At 34.6% G+C, this 14,566-nt stretch overlaps 3 protein-coding genes across 4 annotated transcripts; 2 read left to right on the forward strand and 1 right to left on the reverse strand.

Moving 5' to 3' along the window:
- The first annotated feature begins 1,673 nt into the window (after positions 1-1,673).
- On the forward strand, positions 1,674-6,355 carry LOC108211037 (V-type proton ATPase subunit F). 2 transcript variants are annotated; one of them, XM_017382515.2, is made up of 5 exons: positions 1,674-1,836; positions 2,070-2,152; positions 4,005-4,086; positions 4,641-4,723; positions 6,033-6,355. In XM_017382515.2, exons 2-5 carry the CDS (start codon positions 2,090-2,092, stop codon positions 6,195-6,197), a joined length of 393 nt encoding a protein of 130 aa, XP_017238004.1. In that variant the 5' UTR covers positions 1,674-1,836; positions 2,070-2,089; the 3' UTR covers positions 6,198-6,355. The 2 variants fall into 2 exon arrangements, with proteins under 2 accessions (XP_017238004.1, XP_063946299.1); XM_064090229.1 differs by having other exon boundaries at positions 1,743-1,866.
- Positions 6,356-7,699: 1,344 nt separating this feature from the next.
- Positions 7,700-12,082, forward strand: LOC108214648 (transcription factor UNE12). Its single transcript, XM_017386773.2, has 6 exons — positions 7,700-8,230; positions 8,878-8,997; positions 9,582-9,647; positions 10,570-10,635; positions 11,214-11,291; positions 11,371-12,082. The coding sequence occupies exons 1-6, from the start codon at positions 7,892-7,894 to the stop codon at positions 11,602-11,604; spliced, it is 903 nt and encodes a 300-aa protein (XP_017242262.1). The 5' UTR covers positions 7,700-7,891; the 3' UTR covers positions 11,605-12,082.
- Positions 12,083-13,343: 1,261 nt separating this feature from the next.
- Positions 13,344-14,311, reverse strand: LOC108214649 (auxin-induced protein 22D). Its single transcript, XM_017386774.2, has 2 exons — positions 14,004-14,311; positions 13,344-13,885 (listed from the first exon to the last, which is right to left on the reverse strand). Exons 1-2 carry the CDS (start codon positions 14,138-14,140, stop codon positions 13,531-13,533), a joined length of 492 nt encoding a protein of 163 aa, XP_017242263.1. The 5' UTR covers positions 14,141-14,311; the 3' UTR covers positions 13,344-13,530.
- Between the last annotated feature and the right edge of the window lie 255 nt (positions 14,312-14,566).

The following is a 14,566-nucleotide window of genomic DNA, read 5'->3' on the forward strand; positions in this document are numbered from 1 at the left end:
GTGACGCTTACTCCATCAAATCACTAAAATATAAACTAAGGGGAGGATGTATTCAATTGAGATTTTAAAAGATCTTTTTTCACTCATAAAATCTGAGGATATTCAACTCGGATTTTAGAAAATGTATCAAAATCTTGGAATATTCAATTGGGATTTTAAATTATGTGACAAAATCGGATGTTATTCAATTAGGATTTTAAATTATGCTTGAAATCTAACAGTATAAATTTGGGATTGTCTAAAGTTCATTAAAATATGATGGTATTCAAATGTTGATGGAATATTTCGGACTTCATAAAATGATAGATTTTGGGAGATTGTTCAGAGTATTTTAGATTTTTGAAATCCCCAAAATCCCATGAATTTTGATGCATTGTACTTAAATCCTGGATATCAACTCTACGACATTTTATCAAGATTGCGTACAAAATCAAAATCAGATACAGTCCATTATAATCTCAGTTGAATACATCCCCTAGACACAAATCAATATAATTAAATATAATAGAAGGGTTTCAGGATAGTGATATACGTCGAGATGGGCCTCGGTGGATCTTTCAAGTTTGAGGTGGGGCCTAATGGGACAATGATGTACACTGATGGGGTTAGGTTTTGGCTTAAAGAACGGTCTAAAGTTTCTAAAGACTTCTTTGGAGCCTTGACTTGACAAGGCTCTAAAAGTCCTGGAATGATATACAATTGTGACGACAGTGGTTTTAAAAATTTCAAATATGATTGTGCCCGGTGATAATTACCGTCTTCAAATTATCTAGATTTTTAATTCAATTTTCACCAAAACATCACATAACAAATCAGGGGGAGTGCATGATCTTTCACTCATAATTGGATCATCATTCGTTTGATCGAGCTTGTGAATGTAGATGATTCGAGCGATAAAATGAGATTGAGCTGTTTATTTTTGATTTGATGAATGGTAAAATGAGATTAAAGATGATAAAATGAGATTAATTTTGTCGGTTCGAGAGGCGATAGAATGAGATTGAGTTGATTTAAAAAGTGATGGGTTCGATAGAGTAATAAATGAGATCGAGTCGTTTATTTTAAGAGGTGGTAGGATGATATTGAGCTCGTTTGGTTCGAGAGGCCGTATTATGAAATTGAATTGTTTGATCTACGCCAGAACGAGATCCACGCATAATTTGATATATATATATATATATATATATATATATATATATATATATATATATTGTTTTTTTTGAAACTAAGATATTATATATAGTTAATTGATGAAATAAATTTAATTTTAAATTTTATAATTAATATTAGTTTACTTAGGATTTTTCTTAACTAATTTTAAATATTAATATATTTATTTGATTTAATTTTGTCTCAATGTAATTATATAAACGAGATCTATATTTTAATTTTTTTAAAATCAGTAATTTAATTTTTGATAAAGCAGATAAAATGAATTGAATTAGAGCATTTCCAAGGGTTCAAAACTGTTAGCTAAAAATCTATGTGTCATCCTATGTGTCATCTAGATGGCTTTTTTAGATAATATGTAAAAAGAGTTGCACTCCAACCATCACTCTTTAGCAAAAAAATTATAGATAGCAAAGTCTCATTCAATAAATTTGTTGAACCAAAAAAGATATTATACATAACATCATTAGATTAAAAACTTTCACAGTTAATAAAAAATTTGTATAGTCCATTTAGATATTGACTTTAGATATTAGTCTCGGAGATGCTCTTAAATAAGAAGAACCCGCTAACTACAACTGATTAACCACAATCTCTTCGCACCTTCAAACCAGTGAATCGCACTGATACAAATCTCGCACCACTTCATCAAAGAAAATATCACAGGTAGCTTTCTGTATATACATACACACATCTGTACGTATACTTCTCTTCTAAAGTTCTAATCACAACGTTTTGTGTGTGTATAAACTTGATTCACCTTCAGATTTGATTATTACATACTTCAATTGCTTAAATACATGTTAATTACTCCAAATGCGCTGTAATGATGCTGATTTTGGGGATAAATGTTGTTAATACTGGATATGATGTTTGATTGTGTTGATTTCGATTTGTAGGCGGTGTTTTTTGTGTTTAAATGGCGAATAGAGCTCAAATTCCGACTAATAATTCCGCGTTAATCGCGATGATTGCTGATGAGGTAATTGTTATTTTACTGTGTTTCGATGCTGTGGGATTAAGTTTGAGTTTATTGTACCGATTTGTTGAGGATTTAGGATTTGAATTCTGCGTTAATTGTGATGATTTCGGATGAGGTAATTGTTATTTCACGGTGTTTCGGTGCTGTAGAATTGAGTTTGAGTTTATTGTATGGATTTGTTGAGAATATAGGATTTGAATGTGAATAGAGGTTAAATTCTGACCAATAATTCTGCGTTAATTGTGATGATTGCTGATGATGTAATTGTTATTTCACGGCGTTTCGATGCCGTGGGATTAAGTTTGAGTTTATTGTATGATTTGTTGAAAATTTAGGATTTGAATGTGAATAGAGGTTGAATTCTGACTAATAATTGCTAATGAGGTAATTGTTATTTTACTGTGTTTTGATGCTGTGGGATTAAGTTTGATTTACTGTATGTATTTGTTGAGAATTTAGGATTTGAATGTGAGTAGAGGTTAAATTCTGACTAATAATTCTGCGTTAATTGTGATAATTGCTGATGAGTTAATTGTTATTTAGCAGTGTTTTGATGTTGTGGAATGTGTTTACTGTATGGATTTGTTGAGATTTGAGGGTTTTAATGTGTGTATTTTATTGGCCTACATGATCGAATTAGTTCAGATCTGTTTATGTGATGTTGGTAAAATTTGATTGTTGTATCTTGGTTGTGATAGGTAGGATACAGGTAGATAAGAAATTTTAGTGGTGAAGTTACGGGGTCTAATTTTCGTGAAGGACCTTTAGAGTTAGAAATGAGGAATAGCGGAGCACGTACCTTTCTGTAGTGTAGTTGTGAGAAGTTCTTGTAACCCAAATCACAGGAAAAAGGGGGTTTTGCTTTATAAAAGGCCAGTGACTTCTAAAAATTCTGCTCAAGTGCAACCAAAATTGAAGCGTAGAAAAGCGCAATTTGAAGATAGGTAAGTTGATTAGACTTCAGTTTTGGAGCGTGGCGTCGATTAGTCAGTAAAATTGAAAAAGTTAATATGTATGCAGCTTGAATTGATTTTAATGTCATAGAATATCGAAGCTCGCATTTAAGGGTTGATTTTGGTGTTTCTAATGCAGAAAGGCTACGGTTCATCCTTAATTAAGAAATGCGTTTTTTTTTTTTGCTAAAAAAATCAGCTTCGCAGCTGCTCCTGATTTTTGAAGCTCCGCTGCTCTCTCTTTTATATGAACTCTATTTGCAGCCTAAGCTTTAAGAGATCTTTTGCGCTTTAGGTATTTAGGAACTATGTTTACTGGGAAGTTTTGAGCACGCTTTCTTTTCACTTAAATAAGAACATTAAGGTAGAGTAGTAGATCCAACTTTACTTTTGAATCCTCTTTTCCCCTTGGTGAACTAATGTGAAGTACTCAAGTAGACCTTCTGAGGTACCCCCAATTTTTTATAACATATTGTAATATTGTATGGCTGTCCTAGCATATGAACAAACTATGCGGATTGGTGTTGTTTATTTCCTCAAAAACAGGAGGTTTAGATTAAGTTTGTAGTATGACTGCATAGTTCTTTTAGTAACTGACGTGAATATTCTAGAAAACGATCTTATTCCTTTCAATAATTGGACGTCCATGAGTTTATGTTGTGAAAATAAGGTGTTGCTTTGAAATGAGTATTTGTAGTTGTAGCTTTCAGTTATGGGTTAAAGGTTTCAGTAGAATAGCTCGAGTCAGAAATGGCTTTGCTAAAATATACACATATGTGCAAACTCCGCCCTTGACTGCATATTATGAAATTCCTAATTGGTTTGTGTCAGCCTGTAAAAACTATGAGTTCTTATTAACCTTTTTAGGCAAATTGATAAATAGTAAATTTCTTGTGCAGGACACAATAACTGGCTTCTTGCTTGCTGGAGTCGGAAATGTTGACTTGAGGAGGAAGACAAATTATCTAATTGTGGATGGAAGTAATGTTTTTTCTGCTAGCAGTAGTTATGCTATGCACTGAATGATTTTGCTGCAGTACTTGGTTTTAAGTAAAATATCCTGTCACAAAATTTTATATTTATCTAGAATTAGTTTTTCAGGGTTCTGAGTAAATACCAAAGTGGCAAATTTGGCCGAATAGTTTATGTAACGTTGTTATGCAGTATTATTTTTTCATCTATGGCATCTCAAATTCAATTCTGCTTAGATACGGAAATGGTTTTGTGTGTCTTTACCCGATTTATCAGTTTTTTTTTGTTTTTTGTTTTTGTGGGAGTGGAGGTAGGGGGAATGTGTTTATTGGCTAATTCTTTTAATAATTGTGACATTATCTATATTCACTTTCACTGACTCTTTTGAATCAATAATATGTGCCATACAAGTGATTGGTTCATGTTTTTTCTTAAGCTCCTGAGGTATATTTGATTGCCAAGAAAAGCAAGGATACTTTTGAATCAACACTAAGTGATATTATTTTGGTCTTATATATACTTATTGTTCATTGTCTCACATATAATTCTTGTTCATGGTTCAGAAACTACTGTTAAACAAATCGAAGACGCATTCAAAGAGTTCACCGCAAGAGAGGACATTGCAATAGTTTTGGTCAGCCAATATGTAAGTATAGCCTTTTTGTATTCATCTTTGTCTGTCAACTTGTTAGTACTGTTTCACTATTTCGATTTTCGGATATTTTTCTGTGGAAGTTATGTGGACTTAAAATGAGCATACACTTGTATACCTTTTTTAATGGAAATTATGTCACATCACACAATTGTAGCTTATGCTTTTGTTGTTATATGGACTTCGACTGATGCTTTTCTGAAAGCATGCTTCCTATGTGAGAGAATTTAAACTGTTATTTTTTCGTTGTTGTTGTAGTAGTAGACTAGTAGTTCATTGTGTAAGCTTGTTAGTTGAAATTAATTGGTTAATGTCTGTCTGAGCATGGTGTCTCTTTAAGCCTAGTGATTTCGCTGACCTGTTATATTGGCCCTATTTGGCAATTAGCGGTTAGTAGATTGAATTAGCTGTTTTGACTAGCTGATGGAAGTAGTTGTTTTGACAAGCAGTTTGAATTAGCTTTTATATATGAAACTGTTTGGTATATAGCTGTTGAGTAAGCTTTTTGTATTTTAAGCAGACACGGGGCAATCATCTAACTGAAAAGCTCCTTCAAGTAGCCTTTTCAAAATTAATTTTTTGAGTCCAAACCGCTATTGCAATTCGCTAGCTACCAAACACCAATATTAGATGATTCACATGGTCAAACCTCTAATGTGGCTCAAACCTCTTAATTTTTCTCTAACCTCTAACCTCTAAACAGGGCCATTATACAAGTCCTTATTTGTTCATTTTAGCGATTTAGCAGTATTTAGAACTGGATGATATATCTACCCCATCAACTGCACTTCTTAGGATTCAGTTCTTTCCTTTTTAAGTCGAACTTGTTCTCTTGATCTTTTTGGTTAATTAATCTATTTCATGAAAAACTCCTTCCTTTTAGTCCATATAGGAGTATTATTTAAAATTTGCTATGGTGGTGAGTGGTTATTCTTTTTACGTTGTACTTACGTCATCTCACTTTGTTTCTTTATTTTCCAAAAATGGTCATCTTCTTATTGTCTACTCTTTAGTAGATAGATCAGTTCGGTTGTCATGATTGATAGACATTTTTGTTTCAGTGACCTAATCTTTTGTGGACCTTGTAACATCGTCTTTAAGTCAGCAAGTGATTTGATTTTGGCAATTACACGTGTCCCACTGTTAAGACATTGTAGGAAATGGTACAAAACAGTACCATGCTTTATTGCATTCAATTTAGTTGGTTCCTAACATTTTTCAGATCATTTCTGAATAGATGAATAGTGTATATATAAGTGTTCACATGTATCTGTATACACTCTAAATGCTTTTCGATCTTCAGGTTGCCAATATGATTAGGTTTCTGGTTGACAGCTACAATAAACCAATTCCAGCAATTTTGGAGATTCCTTCAAAAGACCATCCATATGATCCTGCACATGACTCTGTTCTTTCTCGGGTGAAGTACCTCTTTTCATCTGAATCAGTGGCATCTGAGCGGCGTTAATCTGTCTGTTATTTATGTTATATCTTGTTATTTGGTCCAGCCGCCAGTTTCTGTAGTAATTTGTTTGTTATGAATCAGTTTTGGAACTTCATAACGGATTTTATTTATGGTTCCGAGTGGATATGATATTATGAATAAAATGAGTGCTGATATATGTACTTGCGGAGTTTCTTCATGCTCCTCTGATATAACTTGTTAGACCTTATGAAACGGCAATGTGAAGTGTCCCATTTCTTTTATATAATGTATATAGCAGCTTACACCTCTTTATATTCAGTTCAAACTCTATGGTAAAATTCACTACCAGTAAGATTTTGTTTCATGTAATATTGAAGAAAACTTTCGGTATCTTTATTGAGAGCCTTTTGTAATGTGATGAATGTGAGCAATCTGATTCAGAGAACAAAAAGGTTGAAACTTGCAGATATAAAGAGTTACACTGCAGTAGATTCTCTCTTGTGACATTAGGAGAGTAGGTATTTGATGCCTAATGATTCTACTCTCAGCCAGCCAGGTTAATGCTTGTGCCGGAGAAGTCTGTCTCTTGCGACACGTAGCTTGTTAATAGTGACGCTGATGTCAATCATTCTCTTGGCGTTTCAACCGAACACAAAATTTCCACTTCAGTGTCAATCGTTCTCTTGGCGTTTCAACTGAACACAAAATTCCCACTTTAGGTACCGTTGCTGTGTGATTGATTCTTTGTCATGCCATTATTTTCTTGATCAGTTATGATCCGTGGATCAGTAATTAACATCACTCTATGTGGAAAAGCCTTTCACACATAGTTGTGAAGATTATTATCATTGTCGATCAAGTTAAGAAGATTATTATCATTGTCGATCAAGTATGCTGCTATCGGTAGGTCGTTGTCCAAAGAACACTTCTAATAAATGAATTCCACAGCTTTAATATTGAACAAATGATTTCCCGTCCATATTTTAGTTTTCTAAGACATGAATTTATCAACAGAAGATAAATCCTTACATGTTGTATTAATCATATTTATCAACAGAAGATAATCCTTACCACCTTAATTATGATAATCTAATACTAATGCGACATCAATGGAAATATTTAGCCTCCAAAATGAAGTCAATTTTTTTTCATTTTCTTGTGAGCACGGACTTGAATGTAAGGCTCTTAAGGCTTCCATTTATCATGAATTTCAGAAGCACCTGTCTGTGTACCTCTTTATTTATTTTATAATTTGACTATAATTCTGATTGTAATTGATAGTTGAGGAATTTATCCAAACCTAATTCAAGTACTTGTTTTATAAATATTTTGTTTTAATAAAATTATTTATCTGTTAAGAAAACACTGACTTCACAAATAATTTAATTTCAATTATATTTTATTATCAATCAATCAAATCATAAAGTCTATTTATAATTGTTTTTATGATTTTAAATTAAAATCAAGCTAAACCAAACTACACTCGTTTGATAAAGTAAACCGAATAAAACTAATTTATATAAAGGAGTCCATTTAAAAAAGTCTGAGCCAGAGCCTTCCTTTTCCCACAGTTCCACTTTTCTCAACACTCACCATTTCTCCCCGCACTTCTATCCCTATATATAGACACAATTTTCTGTACGTATAGATCGATTCCAGAACTCTCCAACTCTCTATTCGACACATACATACATGTTTATGTACGTATAGATTGTTAATCTACACTCGCTGGAGCTATGTCCAACAACGCCGGAGACGCCGGCGCCGGCGACGACTTCCTCGAGCAAATCCTCGGCTTTCCGGTTTACGCGGGAGCGGATACGAATTTGGCGGGAAACGAGGTTCCGATGATGCTTCAGCTCAATTCCGGCGACCGCGGCGGCGGTAATATCCCCGGCGGCGACGTCGGCGGCGGAGGATTTGAGTTTCCGCTAGGGTTGAGTTTGGAGCAAGGGAAGGGGAGTGGAGAGTACTTTAAGATGGATCATGAGGAGGTGGAGGCCTCAGGGAGCGGAAAGCGATTTCGAGTCGATGAGGTGGTTGTTGATTCTAGAGGTTCTCATGCTAATAGAACTGTAAGAGTTTTCGAGTTTTCGAGTATTTCTTTAATTGAATAGTTTTGTGTAGTATAAAGGTGGCTCAAGCGAGAACAGTTTTTTTAGTTTAGAACTTCTGTTTGCATGTATTTTTTTTAAATATTGTTGTGGAAATTTGTAAATTATGAGATGTGCATAACAATTGTTATCCGGTTTCTTTAGGGTGGCTTATTGGCGTTTTTAGGGTGATCAGGAATAGAGTAATTTAATGCTGGGATTATGTTCTTTATGCTGTGATTTTACGCTGTTTTGTGTCATTTTGAGGGATTATTCACTAGTGTTGGTTAAGAGGAGTTAGAATTATGATTAATATAGGTTTTTGGTGGAGTAAATATTTTGTTGTTTTCCGGAGGGTAATTAACATGGGAGAAGATGTTTTGACTTGCATTTCCATGACAAGGGAAGGTTTATTTTAATGTGAGTTAATATTTTGAATGATAGGATCAGGGTTAATAGAAAGAAGGAATTCAATATGAAGAAATCATTTGTACAAAACAAAGTAATGGAACTGTGGTGCTTCTTGCTTTTGTTTTCTTTTGATAGTTCAGCTTTCATTTTGCCTCAGTGAAAATAGCTTCCTTTTATTTCTCTGTTGGCTTGTTGCTTATTGGTAATTAACTTTGCAGGGTTTCCAAGGACAACCAATTCATAATGCAGTTCCTGCAATGTCACATCCACCGGCAGTTCGCCCTAGAGTAAGGGCAAGAAGAGGCCAGGCCACGGATCCCCACAGCATTGCCGAGCGGGTAAAGTCACTAGTTTTTCTTGACCTAATTTTAGAATGGGTATTAGGGATAAATAAGTACTGTTATTTGTTACCCCACACCTCAACGTCTTCTCAGTATCAAATGTTCGGCATGAAAGTTGATCGGTATGTTACCAGTGAAATAGAAATAGGGGCTCTCTTAATAGGTGATATAAGTATATTTTGTTGAAGAAATTTTTTCTTTATGAGTTTTGGCTCAAGAGTTAAGACCGTTAATATTAAAATTGATATGCAAACAAGTCAGAGACAGATATGTACTATCCCGTTTCTTGTTAAAGGTAACTTATAACGCAATTCTCACAGTCATTTAACATGGGAGTGTAGATAACTATCCATCAACAGTCGAATTGTTTGCATGAGAGTAGCTTCTTTGAATGTTTAGAAGGTTAGTATACTAGTGTACGGGCTCCTCTTCCATAAACAGCATGTTTTGCACCTGCATATTAGCTCCAACTTGTTCTTTGCTTCAGTATGTACGTGAGAGTGATGTTTAGTTCTTACATGAGATTGTCTCTTATATATTTGTGAGAGGATATTTCAGCTTGAATTATTCTGTTGGTGCAGTTGCGTAGAGAAAGAATAGCAGAAAGAATTAGGGCACTACAAGAACTCGTTCCTAGTGTGAATAAGGTTAGAATCTCCTCTGTGCAGTCATATTTAGACTCCTAGTTTTTCGCGGTGTTTTCTTTTCTCATAAAATTAAATAACTCTCATGCTTTTTCCCATATGTGTGATATGTATATAGTATCTCGCTTTATGGAGTATACATTTTCGCGCGAGAACAATTATAATTGTTCTGCACTCTTAAAAAGTGCGGAAAACAGGTATTCTGTGTACTTTCTAGATTCTACATTTTTAATGTGATATTGTATTGTTTTGCACTCTTAAGGTGCAGAAACAATCGTTCTCACTCTAAAAACTGTTCTCAGCCTAATCACTGCCTATATATATACATGCTTGTTAAGTTTCGCACTATTGCAGTCTCTGACCATCTGTGTTAATCTTTAATCTTTTAAAACTTCAACAAGTAATGTACTTCTAAAGCAAGAGGTAGAATTTGATTTATTGCATTAGTAGATGACATACTCATTCATATTTGGCATTCTCCTTGAACATTTAGTTAGATATGTAACCTCTCTCTTTGACATTGGAGATGAAATTTGGCCGCAAGTACAAATTAGCTATTGAAGCGTAGTGATATATAGTCCCATTCTTGTTTGTTTAGTTTGCGCTTTTATTATTTTCACTTTATGTATGCTTTATGAGTTTATGGTATATAATTTTATTTAATATTTAGTAACTGCAGTTTGTAGTTTACACTTTGATAAAAATCAATTACAGATGCTTTATGATTTATTGCAGCAGATACCAAGTAGTTTTCTTACCCAACTCGAACAGTCAGATTATCATTGATATGTATGCGTACTTAATTTTCTTTGATACTAGTGTGGTACTAGCCTACTAGGTGACCACAAATTTAACTGTGGTATAACAACTTGCTGTCGCTTCATCCCATATAAACAAGACAAATGTTCATATCTTCCTTGTGCAGACTGATAGAGCTGCAATGCTTGATGAAATTGTGGATTATGTGAAGTTCCTGAGGCTTCAAGTGAAGGTAAAGGGACCTATTGTTGACTTTAGTCTTCCACTATAAGAATTATTTTTGATAAGCTAAAGCTGGAGATGAAACCAAAATTGCCCACAAGGATCTGCAGACACTATGGACAGATCTTATTTGGATCTATGTGCCTGTATTGTATAATCTCGTTCCACAATAAACCGTACTGAAGTTTTCTTACCAGCTCTTATGGCATATCCTATATTTTAGATACATGTCATTGTCAACTCCTTGGGCCCTCATTTAGTGAGGTGTAATCAACATGAAAGTTATCAGGTCCCTTGCAAAGTTGCACAAGTAGTGGAAGTGCCAATGCACTCGATTGGTCTCTTTTTTAGTTCTTTCATCATTCTCTGCAAAATATACTGAATTACTTTCTTAGTTAAAAGTACAGCGCAAATTATGTAGGGTAATAAGTTATAACTAATGTTTTCTTATGCAATCAGTGACATCATGACGACCTTAGTAAGGGCAAGCAAACGATTACCATCAAGAGACTGCATTATGAAACTTTGAGGCTTTTGGCTACCGGCTTCAAAACTCTGTGTTTTCATATAAATTATTAATTTTTACAGGTGCTGAGCATGAGTAGACTGGGAGGTGCTGGTGCTGTTGCCCCACTTTTTGCTGATACTCCAATCTCCTCACTTGAGGTAATAGGTTATAAATGCTTCTATTGGTAATTGTTTCCATTTTCTGAAGTCTTTTGTGATTGTGTATCATATTGTTCAGGAAGAAGGTACTGAAGGTGGAGGAAACCAACCAGCCTGGGAGAAATGGTCAAATGATGGCACGGAGCAACAGGTGGCAAAGCTTATGGACGAAAATGTTGGGGCGGCCATGCAATTCCTTCAATCCAAGGCACTTTGCATAATGCCCATCTCACTCGCCACGGCTATCTACCACACTCAACCACCAGATAGCACCACTTCACATGTCAAACCCGAAACAAACCCTCAGTTATAAACCTAAGAGACACAATACACCCCTCGTAACATTTCCTAGAAGAAACCCGGTCAATTGCAACCGAACTCAGATGTCATGTGTCCACCTTCTACGTTTATGTCACCAACCGTTCCATTGACTTTATTCGAGACAGGATGTGATGCCTTGCTCAAAATAATTAAAGCCCTCCATTCACATCTTTTGCCAGATTCAACCACAAAATATATTGGCAAAGCTTTCTTTATATGCTCTGCTTTTTGTTTCAATGGTGGGTGTAGTGGTTAGTGACCTGTGCTCATTCATAGTGGGAGGTCTACTTTTTTATGCACAGTTGATAGTGGATAGTGGGGACCTTTGATAGTATGATTTGTAAATAGGTCTATGAGTGTAATTATATGATTTGAATAAGTGGAATGAAACTTAACTGAGTAATGGTTGGTTTTACATAAAGGTGCAGCTATTATCATCAATGAAAAGTCTATGCTTTTTTTTTTCTTTAGTATATTGGTCGGCTTGATAATGCAATTTGCATAGTGATAGAATTGACTATTACTTTATTTTTTATTATTTTGCTAAATTGACTATTACTTTTTCTTTTGCTTCTTTCTTACCAATTGTGTACAGATATTGATTTTTGCTGTAAAGAAAGTTTCGCAGCTTTGCTATAAGCTGGGCAGCATGGACACAACCCTGCGAAGCTTAAATTGTTAGGTAAACTTTTTCTTTCATTCTTTTTCTGTGATTAAAATTGTTTAACTTGTATCAGTCCACTTCTTTTCATCGTCGGATGTTCAAATAATCCGTCAAACCGATTTGTTTAGCTGGACCGAGACAATTTCCTGTTATTAATAGTTCAGTTATCTGTGCTGTATACTTAAATTGGTTATCTGTAAAAGAATGAAAAGTATAAGAGACAGAGGTCATGAACCTCACTAGCATTTCAGAAGGAAAAGACAATAAGCAACCTGGGTAAAAAGTTTCATGATAAAGATTAAAAGATCGGCAGCTTATCACTAAGCTGCGGGGAAACTGAGCTGGCTATTTGAAGATTATAAGAAAATTGCAGAAACAGACAATATGTTACATCTATAGGAGCAAAGATTGAAATTTCTTGAAAGCTAAGCAAGGGAGCTAGAGTTGATAGTGTATATATGCTTTTGCAGCTTGAACACAAGCTAGTTTGCATCAGTTTAACAGGAAAAGTGGACTCCCTGTCTCGAATAATGTTTGTTATAGTATAAAATCCTGTTGGAGCATTTATATGACACGTTAAGATTTTAGATGACCGGGTTACATACCGTGTGCATCAAACAAAAGAGCACATAATGCAGTTGAGGCTATAACTGATAATTTACTACGCAACTCCCCTGGCTGTGATGATATATTATCAATAATTATTCTGGGTGTACTGCTCGACAAATTGTCTAGTCGATTACTGAATCGAATTGTTTTTTCTTACTTATATTGATTATCAAATCGAGCTAGTCAAGCCGAGTTAATTATCGAGTTGAATCGGTCTCTGTATTTATGATCGTAATTACAAGGATGCCACTTAGTATCCAGCTATTTTCAAGTTCAAACTCGAGTTTGTTAGCGAACCGAGACATGTTAATACCGTTTTGAGTTGAGATTCATTAATTAACGAATAGCTCTGCTCATTTGCAGTCTTAGTTACAAAATTATCGCTTAGAACCTCTGCTATTTTCTTTATTTTAGTTCAATCAATACATCAGAATTAATAATAATCTAAAAAAATTACATCAGAATCGACAAACTATATTGCCGTGTGTATATATATGTGTATAGATAATAGATCTACAATCTCACCGAAAGTGAAAATCTCATGCTACTTATAAGTTATAATACATTCCTTTTTCGGTGCCCGATCATAAATAATATATTTATATTTGTATGTATAATTTATAAAAAAAAAATTAAAAAAAACAACTACAAACACCCCAAGCCTCTAGCTTCCGAAGCTTTCATGATCCTCATCCTCTTACAAGAAGTAATAAACATCTCCCATGGAACATCTCCCGCCAACATCCAGTCTCCATCTTTATCTTCATAAGTTGGAGCATGCTCAGATCCACCGTACCCTACGGTGCACTTGAACATACTTTGTAACGCATCAAGGAGCTGCGCGTAATTCTTGTAGACCTTGAGATCGATTTTTCGAAGAAATGGAGCTCCGTCCATGCTCACTTTCACGTACGTCCCGGCAAATTCGGCTTCCCTTTTGTTTTGTTGCAAGATGTTTTTCCGGTATGATCGAACCGGTGGCCATCCTACCACTTGTGTTCTGCAAAATAATACGAAATTATAATTAATAACTCGAAAGTATAAAAATATACTCTATCTGTCTCAGCTGGTTTTTTACGTTACGAGAACAGTTTTTCGAAGAAACGGTGTATACTCACTTGGTGGGAGGAGGAGATGAATCTTGGTCAACTTCTGATGAAGCTCTTTTGCTACCACTTTTATTATCCGATGTTTCATTGGATCCCGGTAACCCTAATCTTAGATTAAGGCGAATATCGTCGTTCTCCATTGACATCTTCGGAGATAAATTTAGAAAGCTGGCAACTCTACGAAGCTGAGAAAAAGGGTTGTGATTTTAAGTTCTCGGCGAGATTTCAATATAAGTTGTTGTTTGAGATTATGTTGTAAGGAGAGGAAGAGTTTGAAAATGGTTTGTGAATTGTGAGGAATAGTTGGATGGATGAAAGTTTTATAGGATAATTAGGGTTTGAGAAATTATTCGCTTTGTGCATGGATTTCATGACAGGATTACACGCGCTTTCTTGCCACGCTCTCGTTAATTAATTAATTAAAGAAATTAAATTAGTTAGGTGCGTTTCTTTTTTAATGGAGTTAGGTACAACCTGTCAAATAATTACTCGATAAAAATTAATAATGTGAGCAATTATTTTATGCGGTCAAGCTTTATATTTATTTTTTATCTAGTTTTTAATAACCCCAT

Source organism: Daucus carota, chromosome 3, assembly GCF_001625215.2.
Source record: "Daucus carota subsp. sativus chromosome 3, DH1 v3.0, whole genome shotgun sequence".
In the NCBI taxonomy this organism is placed as follows: domain Eukaryota; kingdom Viridiplantae; phylum Streptophyta; class Magnoliopsida; order Apiales; family Apiaceae; genus Daucus; species Daucus carota.

Coding starts and splice junctions, on each gene's coding strand:
- LOC108211037 (XM_017382515.2), top strand. CDS start 2,090: ATGGCGAATAGAGCTCAAATTCCGACTAATAATTCCGCGTTAATCGCG. Junction 2,153..4,004: donor TCGCGATGATTGCTGATGAG/GTAATTGTTATT, acceptor TTTCTTGTGCAG/GACACAATAACTGGCTTCTT. Junction 4,724..6,032: donor TAGTTTTGGTCAGCCAATAT/GTAAGTATAGCC, acceptor TTCGATCTTCAG/GTTGCCAATATGATTAGGTT.
- LOC108214648 (XM_017386773.2), top strand. CDS start 7,892: ATGTCCAACAACGCCGGAGACGCCGGCGCCGGCGACGACTTCCTCGAG. Junction 9,648..10,569: donor TCGTTCCTAGTGTGAATAAG/GTTAGAATCTCC, acceptor TTCCTTGTGCAG/ACTGATAGAGCTGCAATGCT. Junction 10,636..11,213: donor TCCTGAGGCTTCAAGTGAAG/GTAAAGGGACCT, acceptor TAATTTTTACAG/GTGCTGAGCATGAGTAGACT.
- LOC108214649 (XM_017386774.2), bottom strand. CDS start 14,140: ATGTCAATGGAGAACGACGATATTCGCCTTAATCTAAGATTAGGGTTA. Junction 13,886..14,003: donor TCATCTCCTCCTCCCACCAA/GTGAGTATACAC, acceptor ATTATTTTGCAG/AACACAAGTGGTAGGATGGC.